Below are 20,403 nucleotides of genomic sequence, written 5' to 3'. Positions count from 1 at the left end.
GGTATGATCCCATTTATAGTTTGAAGCTAGTTTTCATCTATGCATTCTCTGCTTTTCAATAACATAATCGGTACAAAAAAAAATCCCTTCCACATCCCACAGGCAGCATATGCATGTTTCAGGGCTTCATAGCAGGTGCCACCAACATAGAGCAAGATAGGAGCTGCTAAAATATCACCTAGTTACATAGTTCATACAGTTCGTGGTAGTCTTTCATTATTCCCTAGCTATAAATGTCTGACTGATGCCTCCACCAGGTTTGAATGCACCGAAACATTGATGATTCAAGAACTCCTCTTGTGAGTTTGTGCCCTTCGAAAGCCTGTAACAAATATTTGGTTATTTTTTAACACACTTGACCTAAAACTTCCTTTTGCATCTTGATCCTGTTATTAGTCTAAATTTGATGAAAGTGGTTGAGCTCTGTAAGTGATTAAATGCCATTCTTTGTATAATAGACAGCTGTGTCTCCTATTCTTCTTGTCCTGAGGCTCAACATGCCCAGCTCTGTTAATTTTTTCTTTAAACAATAGGCTTATTTCTGAATCTTCCAATTATGGTTCCTTTCTTCTGAACTTCTCCTGTGAATTTTGTGAGTCATTGCTATTTGACAACCCAGATCATTTAATCTTTTGGCCTTTTGCCTTCCTGTATACCTGAGGCTGTATATCTTGCCATGCATGACTCCTTAAACAAGTCATTGCTCTTCACAAATTTGTTTACACCAAATTCACTTTTAAAAGAAAATATTTATTCTTGTGGATACTTTTAGGCATAGTTTATACACGTTTGAATAGTTTATACAAATTTGATTTAAAGCTTGTTTTAGAAGTTACCTTGCAATGTGTTTGCTTTGATGAACATTTGTAACAAATTTTTTTTTTTATTGACCAGGACAGGTTTTCTGTTATACTCACACAGTTGAGAAAGTGTGAGACTTTATGATGCTAGAAGAGCTAGCCAAGTTGGATAGTAACCAACAGTAGTAACTGTCAAATGAATCCTTGGCACTTCTAGTTAAACAAATGGTGATTTTTGTCCCACTTCCAACTGAAGCAAGTTGTTCAAAAAAGATAGTCCTTTGACCTTACAGGCAATGAAGAGGTATTGAAAAACTGTCACAGTTATCCATAGACGAGGTCTGTCCAGTCTGGGCGTAAACACGTTGATTGGGTAGCCAGAGCAGCGGTTAGAATATCACTGTCCATCTCTAGGTACTGTTTTCTATATGTCAGTCTAGTTCTGTGAGGAGCATAATTAAAAAAAAAAAAAAAAATCAATCTCCATCCTTACTAGGTCCCAAAACAAATCATTTATGAGTGGTATAATAAACTTTGCATATATGAGACCTTGACTTCCTTCCTTGGTTTTGTTTTTTAGGTTTTATTTTTTTACAAATTGAGTATTTTCTTATATTTTTGGGATTGCTCAGTGATACAGTAGGAGAATTCAGTAATTATTCCTTTGTAGTCATTTGAGTCTTGAGGAGTTACGTGTGTTCAGACTCAAGGAACTGGTCAGTTGGGGTGAGGGGTGAAATGACTTAAACTATTTAAAATGGTTTTAGGAAATCTGTCTGCCAGTTCAAACTTGGCTTGATACAATAAGGATTTGGGAGGACAAGACCAAGATGCATTACATTAGCACAGCTGTTTAGAAGCTTACACAGCATTTTTTTTCTGGTTCTTGCCACTTTCGTGAGTACAGTCCTTTTCCAGATTTAAAATGCTGCTATCAATTTTACCAAATTACTTTAAGACAGATGTTGTTTTAATGCTATTCATTTCTCTAACTCATTTGCATCAGCATGCACTAGCCCTAACTGAAGAGTGTTGGTATTAATCTGCTTCAGCAAATTCTACTTAGCACCTCAGTCTTGAAGCAAACCTGAAGTTGACTGCTTTGCACTCTTATTTTGTAGGTCTCTGAGCCAGGGCAGCACAAACTCCAATATGCTCGATGTTCAAGGAGGTGCTCACAAAAAACGTGCCCGACGCAGTTCACTCCTTAATGCCAAGAAGCTATATGAGGATGCCCAGATGGCCAGAAAGGTGAAGCAGTACTTGTCCAACCTGAATGTAGAAACCGATGAGGAAAAATTCCAGATCATGTCACTTCAGTGCGAGCCTGCATATAGCACGTGTAAGTAAAGCAAGCGTCACTTCAGTCTGCCAGAGGAATGGATTATCCCATTTGCCTTGCCAACCTTTTTGATTATGATTATGTGCTAAAAGCATAACGAATGTGTGCTAGCAGAAGTAGCACAAAATCCTGTTCAGAGATTGTCACTTCTTGGTTGCGTACAAGATTTTAAAATGATAAGCTTACCCCTCAAGCATAACTTCAGAATTATTTTTTCCTAAATTAACTGCAGTAAGAAACGTGTTTGCCAGTGCAGCTGCTAACAGATTGGCTAGGGCAGTTTCAGCAACCCAGCATTGGCTTCTTTTGGTTGAGTTTGCAGAAGCTTGGAGTGATGGCTCCTTGTTTTTGACCTTTACTTGTTAAGATGTGCGTCATTTGATCAGTATAGCCAAGAACTGTATAGCGCGTTAGATCTGCTCTCGCTGCATTGTCAATTTACAGAATTAGGGAAAGATGGAAGTAACATTTACAGTATGAACTGCAAGGAAATGAAAAGACACAAAACCAATATAAAATCTATCTGTGGAAAGGGACAGATAAGCTAATTCATGTATTATGGCTTAAAATAAGAGAACAGCAGCAGAAAGGAGAGTTATGCCAATATTGACCGATGAGCTTGATACAACTTGATAATCAGAAATGAAGGGTTGTGGCAAGAGAGAACTTGCAAACTGAATTCCCATGAAACAGCCTAATTAAATATAGTTTAAACTAGATCATAGATTTCATAGATTTCATAGACATTAGGGCTGGATGGGACCTCAGGAGATCAAGTCCAGCCCCCTGCCCAAAGGGCAGGAAGTCAGCTGGGGTCATAGGATCCCAGCAAGATAAGCATCCAATTTACTCTTGAAGGTGTTCAATGTAGGTGCTTGAACCACCTCCGCTGGCAGACTGTTCCAGACCTCGGGGGCTCGGACAGTAAAGAAATTCTTCCTTATGTCCAGCCTGAAACGGTCTTGCAGGAGTTTGTGACCGTTTGACCTTGTCATCCCTTGGGGCGCTCTGGTAAACAGACGTTCCCCCAGATCCTGGTGTTCACCCCTGATAAACTTATAGGTGGCCATCAGATCACCCCTGAGCCTGCGCTTTTCCAGGCTAAAGAGTCCCATGGCTCTCAGCCCGTCATCGTAAGATCTGTTTTCCTGACCTCTGATCATGCGCGTGGCTCTCCTCTGGACTCTCTCAAGCTTCTCCACATCCTTTTTGAATTGTGGACCCCAAAACTGGATGCAGTACTCCAGCTGCGGCCTCACCAAGGCCGAGTACAAGGGGAGAATGACGTCCCAGGATTTGCTTGAGAAACATCTATGGATGCACACCAGCGTTTTGGTCGCTTTACTAGCCGCAGCATCGCATTGCAGGCTCGTGTTCATCTTGTGGTCAATGATGACCCCCAAGTCTTTCTTCTGTAGTGCTATCCAACGTAGCACTGCCGAGCCTATAAGGGTACTGCAGGTTTTTCCTCCCAAGGTGGAGAACCTTGCATTTATTGGTGTTAAACACCATGAGGTTCTCGTCCACCCATTTGCTGAGCTTGTCGAGGTCAGCCTGGATCACCCGCCTATCTTCTGGCGTGGATGCTTTGCCCCAAAGTTTGGTGTCATCGGCGAACTTGGCCAGTCCACTCCTGACTCCAATGTCTGCATCGTAGCTGAATAGCCCGACAACTCAGTACATTTCTAGATTTTTAAAATAAGCATTATAATTCCATATGATTTAGATATTTAGATATTTAATTATTTGACATGGCATAAAGAAATTGAGGTTATTTAGCAAAAGAAAAAATTGTACATTAGCAGATGAGATTAACACTGTGCACTTGTTGACTGGCTTGCATCTGAGGATTTCAGAGCACTTCAATGGCTAAATAGACTTCTCAAGTCCTTTATGATACAAGTAATAATATGCTCATATTATTACTGGGTTAACAGTCTGAAGAGAACATGACTAGTTTATTTTCGTAATGGTAGTTCTTTGAAACTCTGGCAGATGGGTATACTTGTGCCTAGTTAAGGACATGAAATCCACATATATTCATTCTCTCATTGCATTTGAGACTGCTAAATGCCTAAAGAAGCAAAACAGCTATCCTTAAGAAAGAAATGCAAAATCTTAACAGAGCCTTTCTGTTACTTGTACTATATATTCAGCAAATATGGTAATAGTACATTAAGTTCATGCTTAAAGGCAGAAACTGCATTTTATTTTTATGTTCCATTTTCTGTAGCGGTGTCAATAAATAATAGAACATATAAAAATGAAGTCTCAATATATGATTTATATGCAGACTTGAAGGATGACCTTATTATGCCCAAGTGGCAGAAACATGAACATTATGAGGTCATCTTTCAATTCTCATAAATAAATTATGTACCCAGACTTCAAGTACTGTATGTCCTGTTTATGCAACAGGAGGTTTAAGAATTTGTTTAGCAATAAAAAGTTTGTGGTCTTTATTGATTATTTTATTCTATGGGCCCAAGCAATCCAAGTCCACTTTTTGTAAGCCTTTATATAAGAGGGTACACATGAATAAATGTGATGGAGGGCTCTACTAAGGTATAAATAAGAGGAAAGCAAACTGTTTCACAGATTCACAGAAGTTTAGGGCTGGACGGGACCTCGTGAGATCATCGGGTCCAGCCCCCCCTGCTCTGGACAAGAAAGACTGTGGGGGTCAAATAACTCAGCAAGGTGTGTGTCTAGTCTCCTTTTGAGGATCTCCAGGATAGGTGCCTGCACCCCCTCCCTGCTGCTGGGAGTCTATTCCAGAGTCTGGTCACATGAACCATGAAGAAGTTTTTCCTTGTATCCAGTCTGAAACCTTCTTCTAGGAGTTTGACCATGGCTCCTGGTTTTTCCCAGGACACCTTTGGTGAATAGTTGTTCACCTAGCCCCTGATGCTCAGCTCTGATATATTTGTAAGCTGCCACCAAATCCCCCCCACAAAGTCTTCTCTTTTTTAGGCTGAATAATCCCATATCTATCAACCTTTCCTCATTATGGCTTACTCTTCATGCCTCTAATCATATGAGTGGCTCTTCTCTGTGCTTTCTCAAGCTTCTCCACATCTGGCTTGATGCGTGACACCCAGAACTCAACACAGTACTCCAGCTGTGGCCTCACCAATGCCAAGCAGAGCAGGAGAATAACTTCCTTAGTTTTGCTTGAGATGCATTGGTTGATTTTTCACTAAACAGCTAGGAGGAGTTGCTTTGGACTCCTGTACCAGTCATCTTGAAACATGAGCAACGAACAACTTGTGCAAGCGGAAGACTTGAATATAGGTGACAAGGCGTGCTCTATTCTCAGCTGTCAAATATAGACTCCAGCCAGTGTTTCATCGTAAGAACTAGTTTTACCTACCCCAGTAAGACTAATTCTCTTTTCTGACTCTTACCCTGCTAAGGAAATAGTGAATGAAAAGAAATGTGGCACAGTGACCTTGGTTTAGCAAGAAACATGACCCCAGTTTAGCAAGCTACCTAAGCATGCACCTAACTTGCAGCATTTGTGTTGATCCTAGTGCGTTCAATGGGTTTACTCGCACTCTTAAATTTAGGCTCATGTTTAAATGTCCTCCTGAGTCAGAGGCTTGATTCATGGACTTCTACACTAGTGTAGGTAATCTTTTTTTGCTGACATCCAGAAAGGTACAAATACGTTACTTATCAGGTAGTTTTCTGAATATGAAAATACTCCCAACTTTGCTTGAAGCAAGACTTGATACTAGTCCTGAGTCTGGTTGCCAGAACAGCAGTGGCTCCAGTTCTGTAATCCAGATACTGCAGAGTTGATTTAAGGGAAAAATGCAGCTTCATAAATGGCACTAACTCAAAAACAAGTTTAGTAATTGCATAGTAGTTGAAGTAAAAGCTGAAACGATTCATCTTGTGCTACAAGTAAAGTGTGCCACCTAGTGAAAGTTTTGTGATGCCATTTGAAGAATAAGCATCTATTTTCCATCCTGTGTGTTGTGCTTAGGCTTTTCACAAGGAGACACTTGTATGCTTGCAGTAATACAATATTTTCTCTGTGGAGTTCAGATATAACGAGTAAACCAGACCATTTTTGCTTTGTCATTTTGCCTGTATGACTGTTCTGGAGAATTTTAGGAATGTTTTAAAATAGATTTTGGAGGCTTTTATGCAAAAATTAAAGAAGTCAGAAGCTCCTTGAATTGATTGCATGTACTTTTGTCATATGATAAAATGTTCAAATGTGGCTGCTATTGTCTGGCTGATGTCTTCGAGATAACTATAACATTTTTACTGTTTAGAGTGGAAGATTGGTTATTTTCTGGGGGTTTTTTCCCTTTAAAACAGTGACAAAGAATTTAAATGAGAGAAGAGGTGGGAAATCCTCAGAAATGTCTCCAATACCCTTGAGGTCAGTTGGCCAAACCACAAAAGTTCAGCAGCATCAGCAAAACAGAATGAGCCAAGTTCTTCAAGTTCCTGCTGTTAATTTGTATCCCAATAGAAAAAAGGGATCAGCAAAGGACCATGTCACGTTTAGTGAGTATTTGCAATTTATTTTCACATTTTCAGTTTTCTAAATTGTGTATTGTGTCAGTTCAGTAAGGAGGGAGGAGTTGAATTCTACAACAACCAAATATTTGAAATGCTCATTATGCAAGTAAATGTACTTACCTGTCCAATACATTCTGTGTTTTAAGGTGTTATATATCCTTTTCACCTACAGAACATCTCGAATATATTTCCATTTAGCTACATAACAAAACATAGGCTAAGTACAGACATTGAAAAAGTCTGGCGCACAATTGATCTGAGTTGCACAGTTTTCTGTAAGCGGTATAGTTTAGATCGGTAGTGAACATAACATGTATTTGCCCTTCAGTGGGAGTGGAGGGGGGAAGGGGCAAATCTTAGACGAGGTACTGCCATTTTTAAACCAGTCTGTGTGCTGAACTTTGTTCAGTTATGAGTAAAGTCTGGTTTCTGATCACTGATACCAGTACAAGTGTAATGTCTGTGCCTGGCCATAACGTGCATCTCAAAAGAGGATATGAAAGGTAGTCTGAACGATTTGCCCATGTCTCTCTGTTCTTAATGTTTTAATTAAGAGATTCCCAGTGTTTGTAAAGATGCTTTCTTGCTTTAATTTTATAGGCCTCTTTCCTAATCTATAAATTAGCAAGAAGAAAAACATTGCTACAAAGAGTACTTTTTGAAAAAGTTAGCCTGCTTTAGTTTCTAAACCAGGCTAATAAAAGTGATCCTAAGCCCGCCAACAAAAACAGTCAGGTAACAAGTTATTTAACGTTGTGCCTAACAAGTTTTTGCCCTTTTCCTGAATGGGACTCTTACCAAACTGTGTAGAATTATATTACTTATTTACTTTCATAACATAATTAATATAATGTGTGTTAGGGAATGTAATCACAAAAATAAATTGCAGGAAATTTAATATTTCAAGGCCTGGAGAGCCATTGTAATAGCATTATGGTCAAACATGAAATGTATGTTTTAATATTATTACTAACTCTTAGTGAGCATCAAGTAGTACTTTATTTAGCTATTTGCTTTGTTTTCTAAAATTACTGATTCTAAAGCCAATACATGAAATTGCTGCAAAAATATTTAAATCTCTTCCATCTTTCTTACTGAAGTTGGATTACTGCATAGAAAGGAATGTGAGGTTTAGGGGACTGGAAGGAGAGCAAATGAGCATGTTTTTGGCCAGTGCAGAGCGGGGGGGAGCATCCCCTGGGATTGGGACGGGCGGAGCCCTGGATTTTCGTGCCTGTCCAGGAGCTGCTTATTCTCTCTTTTAAAAAGACAGGTGATTAAAATACATAGACACAGTGCACAGGCATATGATAGGTGTCAAGCATCTCAGTCAAGATAGAGTTAGATATGAGTTTGCACAGTAGCAGAATTTGAGGGTGTGTATAGACAAAATGGGGGCTCTAAATTGAAGCGGTGGGTTTTAAAAAGCACCGCTTCAGTGTAGGGCTAATTAACTCCCCATGTCATGTACACACCTTTACCTGTCTCTGCGGTGGGGAGGGCAGGGTGAGCTGCCGGCAGGCGGAGCCATCCCTGAGCTGCGGGAGGGGGAAGGAGGTTTGGTGTTTCCTTTTGTGGAAGCAGCGACACCCACCCGGGCGGCACCCACCTGCAGGCACCCAGCTCAGGCAATCCTGGGGGGCACTGCATCTGTGGAGGGAAGCACTGGGCCCCTGCCCTGCTTTGGCAGGCAGGCAGGCTCCAGATTGGGGGGAAAAAAATAGGATCGGGCTCGCTGCTTTTCTTGTGTGCAGCTGGCTTTCCCAGGCTGCCTGCAGGACTTTCTGCAGAGCTGTGGGTCTGGTGCTTTGCTCCACGGCTCAGAGGAGTTTGTTTCCTGCACCCCAAGTCATTTAAGGCACATTACACTGCTGAATTTCCTACGGTGGCTGGAATTAATGCACAAAACATAGCCCGCCTTAAAGTGTCGTGCACACGTCTCATTTTGTCTACACACAGCCTTAGGTACTTAGTTAAGCTTTCTGGCTAACACTTATGTGCTAAGCGGTTAGATGCAGCTTTGGAATATTGCTCACTTGGCCTCGCTTGCACTTTAGATAACTTGATGTATTTTTGGAGCTGGCTTTAAGTTCTTTACTATGTGATGCAAGTTGCTCTCGGTTTCTTAGCAAGCAGCATGGTACATCAAGTGTGTTGTGCCACATGACTTGCATAACTTCCTTTAAAATGCAAATCCAAGGAAATAAAACATACATTAAAATGCTGCCGTTAAGGGGGTAGAACTCATTTTATATTAAGCACACTATCCAATTTTTTCTTATTCTTGTCAGATGCAGGCTGTAAGATTTAAACTCCACATACATAAATGGTATTAGGTTTTATTTATCCCCTGCAGCATCTGAAATCAGACTCGGCGCTCTATTGAAACTTTCATGCCAGACCTAAGTGGGCCTGGTTCCACTTAGTCTTACCTCCCTTTTTGAAAACAGCGTAGGACACCTGTTGAACTGTTGGAGGTCAGGCCTCTTGGATCCTGGAGCAATTCCAGTATCAGTCACACCCTCTCAAACACTTATAAACCATTCCTTAAACAGTCTTGTGAACATAACATTTCACATCTGTGTATTTGTGTGCTCACTGCACAGTATGAATACTAATAACTGGCAAAATAAATCAGGGAGACATAAATACAATACTAAGTCTATAATACTCCTCGGCTTTCAAGATAAAATAGTCTTTCTTTGAAAGGATTTGTTTGGGAGGGCGGGAGGTATGATTGTATTGTGAACTCATATAAAATATAGTAAGAATCATTGCATTTCTCAGTGCATTTCTTCTGAACTCTGCAGGATATGAAAGCCAAATATTTGGCCCTTCTTAGGTGTATGTGGTGCAAATGGCTGAGCTTTTAGTCTACAAAAAACGATTTTCCCTTGTTTGTTCATCATTCGAAGAGTAGAGAGCAAGCTCTAATACGTCACATGCATTAAAAATCCTAAAGCAAATGAAACATCACATCTGTCTCCTAAATGCTTGATGTTCATTTTTGAATAAGCATGAAGCTAAAATTATAATGGTCTGCATGTAATCGTCTCTTCTGTGCACGCAAATGTGTCTGAGCACCTAAACATCTTTTTGCATATACAATAACCTGATTTTCACATCAGTGATTCATAGTAGTAGGGTTGGAGGGGACCTGAGCAGATCATCTAGTCCGATGTATTATGTAATAATCTTCATAATTGCTGAGACACACATAGGCATGCCTGTGAAGTTCATTTTTCTGTGCAGACCTCAAGCAGCTTTTCATCTGGCCTTATAATATTCTCTGTTGAAAATGGCATGCAGTTGTTTTCTAGTTAGCCCGTGAGTCGTACACAGTTGGAAGTATTCTTAAAACTGTGTTTGCATACAGCTACTCAGAGGTCTTACGTCTGTCTTGTGTACTTGAGGTGAAAATCATAGTGGGAATTTAATAGAATACATAGTACCCTATAGCAAATGTGCAGTAGGGAATTGGAAAGGTCCAGTTCCATGTTTTTCTTCAGCTGTGCTCCCTATACACCTTGTCTCTTGAACTGACCCTCTCCGTGCTACGAGCATATGCTTTTCCATACTGTCCCAGCAGTGTGCTGGAAGAAGACTTCAGATCCCATAGCTTAATTCAGTCCTTGGTGTCTGTGCCAGAACTGCCAACCAGCCTGTCAATTGTGATGGTTCCAATTATCCCTTGGAAACCTCTAAACTCATTTCAGGTGGACCACGGAGCAACCATTAGATTGTAATATCTTTTGGCCACTGCAGACTTGAGCTAAATTTGAAATGGCAGACCACTGCTGTGTTATACATCCCTTTGATCATTTCACACCTCTTTTTCTTCATGTTTTTAAGTAGAATACACTAACCATTGCACACTTTGAATGTTGCAGTTAAAACATAGTAAATGTACTGCTTGAAAGAAAGATAATGCATAGTTAGTTTCTCTGTCATTTGCTTAGATACAGGTTCTCCTCAGAAGTCATTAAGTTTGTCGGAGGAAGTAAGTAAGAAACAAGCAGAAGATGCTGTGTCTATGGCATCTTCTTTGCACTCCAGTCCTCTTGCATCTCCTCAGGGCTCTCCACGCAAAGGTATGGATATTTCAGTAATGTTTACATGCTATACCGAAGCTTTAATCTGAGGAACTCAAGATTTTGCTATAAGTATTCCCTACCCACATTTTCAGTGATTCTTTTAATTGATTCTGGGAACTGGGGTATAGCGCCTTTATGTTGAGAGTAGCTTTAGAATGAAAAGGTTTGATGGTAGGAGTAGATGAATGTATTGCAGTAAAATATAATATGATTTATTTTCCTAGTCGCACCTTTTTCGCACTTAAGCCCAAAATTAGGTGCTTTAGAAGATTTTTATCTGCAAAGTCCCATTTTCAAAAGTTACTTTAGTAAATGAGAATAAAATGCCTGTCACTTGAGGAGTTTTACAAAAGTCACCCTATATCTGAGTGCTTACTTTGGAGGTTTTATGTACATCTGTTTTAGCAAATATAAAGTGCTCTGTTAAAGTAAGTGTGTCAAGGAATCCATCAGCCTCCCTTTAACTTTGATTCTAATTATGCAGTAAGTCTGCATTATGATTTTTCCTGTTTTAATTAGCTTCAATATATTTTAATGATTAAGATAAGTCTTTCCCACTCCCACCAAAAAAAAACTTCTAATCAAATTCTAATTTTTGCTGCACTGTGCTCTGATGGTATGGTGCCACCGTCTTCTGTGGCTCTACAAAACAGGATTCAGCAATTGGAGAAAAGTACAAGGCATGACAAATAAGTAACTCATCCTGTCAACTCGCAGGACTCACTGTTCATATTTTTATATCTGTATGCAGGGTCCCCCCTGTTTATCATGATGTCCCAAGACTTGCCTTTATTTTTATATGCTGTACCTACATTACAATCCTCACTAGCCAAGGTTAGATGGGATGCCCTTTGAAATCTGTTAACATTGCTTATTAGTCAGTCAGAGCATAAGCATCTCTCACCACTTTCTTTACCGTGAACTGTTCTTGTTGTTTCTGAATAACTGAAAACTCTGAGAAACTGGATTGAGATGTGATGGCCAGGCAAGGCAGTTTACTGAATCTTCTTGCCCTTTTCAGTGGGCGATCATACTTGACAGAGAATTTCATGAGACTCTTTTTCTGCCATCATAAGACACTGTTTCATATAAGAGGAGGACTGATATATATATATATATTTTTTTTTACACTATCTGCATGAAAGTGTCATTGTGGCTTTATTACTTGGACCTGCTGCCAGTTCTTGATCTACGCTGTGGCTTTCAAGGGTTTCTTTTGCTTCTGTGTTTCTTAAAAACATGTGATTTTTATTAACTTTTATCTGGTTCCGTGAAAGCCATGTCATGTTTCTTAATGTTATTTCTTTAGTTTGACTTGCTTTCAACTTGTTTCTTTTCTTTTATCACTAACTTGTTTTGATCAATCTGCATCCGGTCGTGTCTGTTGTGCTAACAATTCATTACTTTACTAAAATTAGATGTGCACTTCATAAGCAATTGAAATACCCCATCATGAATATTCTTCACTTAGCTCTTCAATCGCAGGGTTTTTCTCTCTTGAGCTATACCCCACTGCCATTTTAAAGGGGGGAAAAGCCCGTCTATTTTAGCTGAAAGTCAAAAAGTTTACTACCGTTCATGTTATGTCATTTGACCAGTGTCTATATGTTTTATATTTCTTTTTTAGTTGGTAACATCCAGAGGTCTGATAATTGCAGTCAGATGAATCTTTCTGGATCCTCTTCATCACTTGCCAGTGAAACCAGTAACAAGAACAGTGGGCAACGCAGCTACGGAATAGGTGGGACTTATTTGCAAAACAAAATTCGGGAGATCACTGGCAGAATGACACGTACTTCTAGAGGCAGTGAAAAGAGAGACTATGTGGCAGATAGAAATGAAGCAGAACTTGAGTGTACAAACAGAAAGAGACTGAAATTTCAAAGACTTAGGGAAAGAAGTTTCTCCAGGGAAAGACCAGCTTTTACCAGTGAAAACGAGGCAGATCACCGCCAAGCTACTGAAAGGAAGGAAAAACAAATGGACATAAACAGTGACATCCTAAGCATAAGTAGCCACGGCAACAGGAGTCAGTTTTGTTGCTTCTGCTCACGGTTAAGGCTTAAGAGGAGAAATACTATATGATGCCATATGTCCATTTTTATCACAATTATACATACATATTGAAGCATAGTAAAATGCGTATTTTTAGCTTATTGACAAATATTGTTAAGCTTTTTGATTAATTGTAGCATATTTTGCCCAGTCAAGAGTGTACAGTATAAAACGAATCAGACGTGTCCTATTCCCAGCTCTTTTTTCATGTTAAATCCTTCTATTCTCCTTTTTACTCTGCTAAACTAGCTATCTAAATTTAGGTTAAGTTATTTTATTTAACAGTTACAGTCTGTTTTTATATATATATAGTGTTATTTAATATTGTAATTTCCAGATAGCTTAAATCTATTTTAAAAGAATAAATATTTTGTTTGCAGAAATCTTTAAGATCTTCCAGTGTACACTGTGATGATATTTGTTTTCATGGTTTAATCATTTAACCTCAAGAGAAGACATTTGCTTTAAGCAAAAGTTAGACATAGGCGAGTGAAATCTCAAAATATATAGTATTGTATATAATTATCCTGAAAAGTAGGACCTTATCAAGACATTAATGTACTAGTTTGATAAAATTTCATGAAAATGTCAGCTTCAAAGTTTATTTGTGTTTTTAAGCTTCAGCAAACATAAAACTAGTCTGTCAAAATGTAGGGGTTATGTAGCATGGCCATTGACTCTGAATGTCAGTGTGTGAGATCATCACGGTTATCTCAGTCTGCATGTCATCAATCACTGGGATGAGTATGCATGACCCTAAAATTGTATTCATATAAACAGGCCTGTTCAGATTTTTCTCTTAATTTTAAAGTAAATATGTCACCATCCAACCCAAAGATAAACGTGTAGTTTTTGTTTGCTTTAAGGAGGAATTGAGAAACTGTTGACTGAGAGCAGGAGGTTAAAAAGGGAATCTGTCTGACAGCTGAATCCCAACTGGGAGTTTGCCTGGTACTTCAAAAACAAAATGGATCATGCTTTGATTGATTTATCAGGAAATCTGTACTGAGTATAAGCTAAGTAACTTAATGATTCGTGCTGCTCCCCACGCGAAGGCTCAGGTCTTATACACATGTGGGCAGTGGACAGTAAGATGCTTCACAATCTAATAAGTCTGTTGTCTTTCTCAGTCCAGGCAGGGGGGACTGATGAAGTCCAACTCAAACGGACTTTGTTGCCTCTACATGTGGCCGTACGGCACCTTTGTTAAGGCGCCGTCATTTAGTACTCCCTGTTGGAAGTACTAAAAGATGGCACAGTAACAGCCTATTTGGTGCCATGCTGGCCATGCACAGTTATTCTTGGCCGCTATGATGCCGTAGCAATGTGTTATAATGAGGGAGCGCTTTGCTCTGGTGACCTAGTGGTGGCATCATGATTTTTGCCAACAGATGCTATGGCACTGTAGCGTCTTGTGTAGACGCGCCCTTTGGAAACTTGAAGAAGAATGTCTTTCTAAGTAATAAAAGAAAGTTGAAGTGTTTATCTAAGGTGGGTTGCCCTTCTCCAAATAAGAAACATCCCATAAATTGCTACAGGAGGCAGTTATCTTAAGCAAACTGGTAACAAAAGCAGATTTGAGAGGTCTGTGCTTCTAAGTTAATTTTACCTGCAATAATATTTGTTTTAATTTTAAAATAAGTCTGTCATAGTAGGATAGAAAGAAAACAGGACCTGATATGGTTTCATACAAGATGCTTCTTTTAGCTACCCATTGCTCCAAATCAGCTCCTTGGACCAAATTAATTGAATCATTAATTAAAGCAAAAAGGCTTTAATGGTCTGGCCAAATTTCTGTTGGCAGCGTATAACGTATTGCAAGAAGGAGCTCAGAGTGATGAGAGAAGCATTTGTCATAATTTCCATTTAACATAACTTTTAAGGTCAAAACAAGAGGGCAATTTCACCGTGACATGCATTGCAAATGATATGCCATTGCAAGTGCAGTCTGTTCTGTACTTGAAGGGAAGCACAGCATTACTGCAGGAGGCAAATCAGTAAAACTCCCATAACTCATGCTGGAAATCAGCTGCTAGCAAAAACCATAACTTCCAACATATGTTACTTCATTTTAAATAGGTTTTCAGAGTGTGTTTGTTTCATAAAATAACTGAGCTGATGTCTTAGAAATAGCCCCACTCAGCACAAGAGGGGTTTGTAGACATCTAGTACTTCGAGTACTTAAAAAAAAAAAAAAAAAAAAATTCATATGCTTCTCAGGAAACAAGATGTCAGTCTGTAAATATCAGACAAGGGCCCGCAGGCCTTGCCTAACTAATGTCCGAGCACACCACATCCTTGCTTGGCGGGTAAGGGATTTTCCTGTCACTTAGTTTTTGAAAACAGAGCTTGAGCCTCAGAGAATTTATTCAGAATTTCAAAGTGTGCCAAGTACAGCCAGGTCTTTGTATTGGGACCAACCCACAGAAAGGGAACTGAGTTTAGGGTTAATGAAAGCTGATTTAATTGTATGGATTTCAGGTCTGGATCAAGTTTAACACATCCAGAGTCATAACAATCGTAAGGCTTCCTGTAAGACAGATTTACCAGAAATGGGGACTTATCTAACCCAACAACCAGTAACTTCTAATAGTCCCATTTTAAATGTTGGTAGCCCAGATAAATCTCTGTGCAAAAATCATGTGTATTATCAAAGCTAGAGGGGTTGTTTGGGACCTTTTTTGACTCAAGGAATCTCTCTTCTTTTCCTCTCTCTCTACCAGTTTGGATTCAATGGTGCAGAGTTAGTAGCAGTCCTTTGTAGCACTAGTTCAGCTGTACTGCCTGCTGTGATGGAGACTCACACCATCCTAGTCATTTTATTCTCAGCAGGTATTTAGGTAAAGCACTTCAGTTCAGGAGCACTGGGCTACACTGTAGCTTCCAGCATTGATTGTTAAATGCTTTGAATCTCCTATGTTGTACCTTTGGGGTTTCAACTCTCACATGAGAACTGCTAGCTTAAATTAAAAATTAACTGTAGAGTAAAGAATGAAGTAATTATGTATCCATTTACCCTGTTTTAATCAGAGTTGGGAAGCTGAATAGTTATATCCTAGTCAGCTAGAACTGTAATAGTCGCTGAGCCATTTGGAGCAGATGATATGTTTAAAGGGCAAAAATCTGCATCTGAAACCTATCTGCTCTCAGTTCTTGGTGCTATGTGGTAACCTTTAACTTACCTTGGACTGTGCTGGTTGCGAATAGACATGCTGCATATTCTCTAAATCAGCCTTAGAGCATACGTTGGTACTTTTAAAACAGAGGTTATTTACTACAGATGCATTCCTTGGACTGCCCTTTATAAACTCTTGTGCTGGTAGCCTTGTCTTTCGGTTGACAGTGGTTGTGTCTACACGGGCAGCAGACTGCAGTTACTGTGCAGTACCGTTGCCACACTTTTTTTTTTTGATGGTACTGCACAGTAACTCATTACTACTTTGCAGTATGGTTGCTGCATGGTAGCAATGAGCTACTATGCTGTAGTATCTTGTGTCGATGCACCGAGTGTCTTCAATGTGATTTTCTTCTTACCAAGAATTCTCAGAAGACTCTCGTGAAGTTAGCATGGTCACAAGCACAGATCTTCAGGAATGAAGTGCATCTTCTGTGGCCCATGCTCAGAGCTGTTTTTTGAATCTACCTGTATTGGATCTATGGCCTGGGTTTCCAGTTAATGCTACTAGACAATATTTTTCTTTCTTTCTTTCTTTTAATATGGCACCTACACTTTTCACTTAGCATCCCTTGTTAGTATTCCCAGTGGCAAGGGGTGAAAGATGAGGTTTAATCTAGTTTGAAGTCCAGTCCAAGCAGCGTTTTGACAGAAAACAGAGTTCTGTTTTCTTTTGAAAAGAGCATTTTTGTGCCTCTTAGGTCAGAAGAGTTTTTTTTTTCTACCTTGACAGCTTCCCTCCCTGCTGCCAGTTGTTTTCTGCAGCTGCAAGTAATAACTATCCTGCCCATATTGTAGCTGTGAATATTCCTCCTAATGTGTCAAATCTTTAGACAGACTTAACAGTCTTCAAAGAGAAACCGTAAGAAAATGAGCAGAATAAGAAATGTTACGATGTATGGCTATGGTAATGATTATTAAATTAGTTTGCTTGGATTACAGTAGTACCTGGCAAGCCTCAAGAATCAGGGGATCATTGTTCGTGGCACTGTATGAACAGGAGCAAAAAGGAGAGATCCTTTTTCAGAGAGCTTGAAATCTAAGTATCAAACAGGAAACAAGGCTGAAGACGAGGCAAAATGGGGAGTCGGAGGGTGAAAGCTTTGGATCCTAGATGAGCAGCAGTTGACTGGACCAGAAATTCCAGCGTGCAGGTCTAACAATGCAGTCCTAGCACAGACACAGCTGCGCTTCTTCCGGGGTCACTTGTTCCATCCTATGTGTGAAACAAGCTCTGCCGAGTAAAGCCATTATCTGGCATAACTGTGTCTACAGCAGATGCTTCTGCTGGCACAACCTGTGAGTCGGGGATCACAAACCTTCTTACCTTCTTTCCCCAGTATAGCTATGCCAGCAGAAACCAATAACCTTTGAAAATCACAATCTTATACGTCACTTAATGCTGCCAGAGAGAGAGTTTGATTTATAGGAGTTATATCTGACGGGGGGAGAGAGAAGGACGTCTTGAGCACCAGCCAAGTAGAAGTGAGCTGTGCATTTGGTTGGCTTGTGGGAGTAAGTCCTGTTGTCTGGGTCCAGCTCCTGTGAAAGCTCTGCTTCCCGTGCCTGTGAGCCTCCCACTGTCATTTCCTGATTCATTATTGTCTAAATACATACAAGAACGAGAAGGAGCATATGGTGCATTCCTCAGTACTGACAGTTAATTTTGACTTTAATTAGCATCTCCTCATTCCATCCCACAGTCCTCTACCCGAGTCTAATGTTGAATCTCACAGGCACCCAGGCTGCGCAGAAGAGCTCTGGGAAATGCATTGCTTGGATGCTTAGGTTGCAGTATTAAGCCAACCTAAAACACCAGCGTAATGGCAACTTCACTTCTTGCCATGGAGCTCCCACTAGCTGACTGCTTCGTGTATTCACGTGTTGTATTGATAAATTCTGACAGTCTTGAGGGCATCAGTAGCATAAAACCTTTCAAGAAATGCACATCAAACAGCCTGGCTGAGATGTTCTTGATATAGTGCTTTAATGTGGTGGCGAATAAATATTTTATCTGTTTTGCTTGCTCCATGTCTAAAGCAGGCTTCTCTTTTCTTGTTTAGGTTATGCTCTCATACCTTCTGCCAAGTCAGATAATTTCTCAGACTCCAGCCACAGCGAGATCTCCTCGCGGTCCAGCATAGTGAGCAACTGCTCTGTCGACTCCATGTCTGCAGCCCTACAGGACGAGAGGGGTTTGCCCCAGTCTCTTAGTGTCGTGGATTTGGTGGGAACAGAAAGAAAAGAACATCCTCCACCATCGGCTGAGTACAGTCAGCCTTGCCCAGGGTGAGGAGCTTTCTTCCTGCATGCTTGCCTGAGAAAAGAGTGGTGAAGGCTTAACTAAGATACTGTTATCAGTTATATTGTAATTATTCTTACTATTATTAACTGGTTGACAGCAGTCCACATGATAGCTGCTTGAAATGTAGGGGAAGATGCGGGGTTTTTCCCAGGACAATTGCACTATAATTTAAACAGATAGCAGCTTGTTTGCATCAGCAGGATGTGGTCGGACGTCTCAGGCAAGAGACTGCAAGTGCATTAAGCACTAATAAGATATTTAACAAATAACCTGCTGTACAGTACTGAGGACGACAGCTGAATGAGACTAGGAAACAAGCAATTATCCACTGACAGTCAGCAATATCAGTCGCATAAATACTTTAATGTGTGACCCAAATATTTTGTTGGCGGGGGGCGGGGGGGGAGGAAGGGGAATGGGAATGGGATTATGGTAGAATAGGCAAAGGAATACAAAATCGTTTTTCATGCTTCGTAAGAGTTCCTAGATTTCAAAATATGTCAATATATGTGGATATATTAATCCTACATTTTATATATTATTCTCTGTATGTACTTATGGCATACTTCAGAGCTGCTAAGAGGCTTTGACTGATAATCAGCAGTTTTTCTTTCTGTATTCTGAATCCTTATAAAACAATGATTTATGCATTTTCCTTGATCATGAACTGTCAGCAATAAGATAATTTTTCCTTTAAAGAAATAGTTACTAAGTAGCCGGTCTTTTGAATCTCTGTATTTCTGTCACTTTAAATTCCTTCTATAAATATTACAAATGCCTCTGAATCAAATTTAGGAATCTGCAGCCCTGCAGTGTTGTTTTCATTTTAAATAACACTGGTTTTATTGCTTGCTGTGCACAAGCAACTATTTGGAACAAGTTAGCTTCATACATTGTTCAGGTTGTTTCATGCTTTGTGGTTCAGTGTTTGTGGTATTTTTTTCCCCCCGTGTTCCTGCAACTTAAAAAGAAAATGTTGGCTTTGGTTTTGTAATAGGAAAAGGAAAAAAATTCCAGGATTAATATGCAATTTCACACTCCTGTCCTAATCCAAAGCCAGTGATTTTAATAGACCATGGAGCAGGCCCCCAGATGCTTGCTGCAGATGTCTTAAATCCTGAGTGCATCAATGGAAGTTTGGAATAGTGACTATCCTGGTCTAATAATGTTGTTGTGCAACACTGGTGACCTCCTGAGGACTAGACGGCCCCCTGAGGTCCCTTCCAACCCTAACTTTTTACGATTCTACATTTGATCCTGCTGCCTACTAACCATACTTCCAATGCAGATGACATTAGTTTCTGAATTCACGGGAGGGAGGCAGAGGGTGATGCGGTGTGGCCATCTTTCTACCAACCTGTGGGTTTTTCTTTCTAATTTATATTGTCTTCAAAAATAGTTGGCCCCTACCTAGACCGGCTATAATCAGAGGATTGGCTGTCACATCATCCATGAGCAACGAGGAGATCTCCCATGAACATATTACAATAGAAGCAGCAGACAGTGGCCGTGGAAGCTGGACTTCATGTTCAAGTAGTTCTCATGATAACTTCCAGAATATCCAAATTCAGAAAAGCTGGGATCTCTTGAATTCTTACCGCCATGCTCACTTGGATGGACCTATTGCTGAAGTAGAACCCACAAACTGTTACCCTGAAGAGGCGTATTTGTATTCCGAAGCCTTTTCCAAAAATAACAGGCAGTCCAAAACCAGCATGGAATTGGATCAGTCCCGGCAGAGCTGGGCCTCCTCCAGCTCTCTGTCAGACACGTATGAAACAAACTATGGGACGATTAAGCGGAGAGGGCTGGAGAACTCAACAATGGAGCAGACTGAGATTTTGGACTCTAAACCAGGCACTGATGCAACTTATAAAACGGTTACTTCTAGTACAGAAAAGGGCCTAATAGGTAAGCCAAGTCAAAAACCTATGGAAGCTTCCACATCTGTTTTGCATTTTTATATTAAGTTGTTAACAAATGACATCAGCTTGAAGGACAGGGTTGCATGTTAAATCCAGCTTTGCATGTGTTTTTAATTACAGTAGGATTCAGATAATGTGTTTGCAAACCAACATTTTTTTGGATTAGGA

The 20,403-nt window shown here is 40.0% G+C and overlaps 1 protein-coding gene across 5 annotated transcripts in view; it reads left to right on the top strand.

Annotated features, from left to right (window-relative positions):
* The window catches only part of RAPGEF6 (Rap guanine nucleotide exchange factor 6), a 232,252-nt gene that overhangs the window by 201,956 nt on the left and 9,893 nt on the right, over positions 1-20,403 (top strand). For 4 of the 5 annotated variants that reach the window (XM_090020828.1, XM_090020825.1, XM_090020829.1 and 1 more), the window contains 6 exons: positions 1,922-2,142; positions 6,475-6,666; positions 10,641-10,772; positions 12,403-12,516; positions 18,069-18,294; positions 19,710-20,221. In XM_090020828.1, coding sequence (XP_089876954.1) covers positions 1,922-2,142; positions 6,475-6,666; positions 10,641-10,772; positions 12,403-12,516; positions 18,069-18,294; positions 19,710-20,221 — 1,397 coding nt within the window. The remainder of the gene's footprint in view (positions 1-1,921; positions 2,143-6,474; positions 6,667-10,640; positions 10,773-12,402; positions 12,517-18,068; positions 18,295-19,709; positions 20,222-20,403) is intronic. The other variant, XM_090020827.1, reaches the window with a different exon arrangement.

Source organism: Crocodylus siamensis, chromosome 10 (assembly GCF_052110815.1).
Source record: "Crocodylus siamensis isolate JL-2025a chromosome 10, ASM5211081v1, whole genome shotgun sequence".
Classification (NCBI taxonomy): Eukaryota; Metazoa; Chordata; order Crocodylia; family Crocodylidae; genus Crocodylus; species Crocodylus siamensis.
This window is presented reverse-complemented; position numbering and strand designations above follow the sequence as displayed.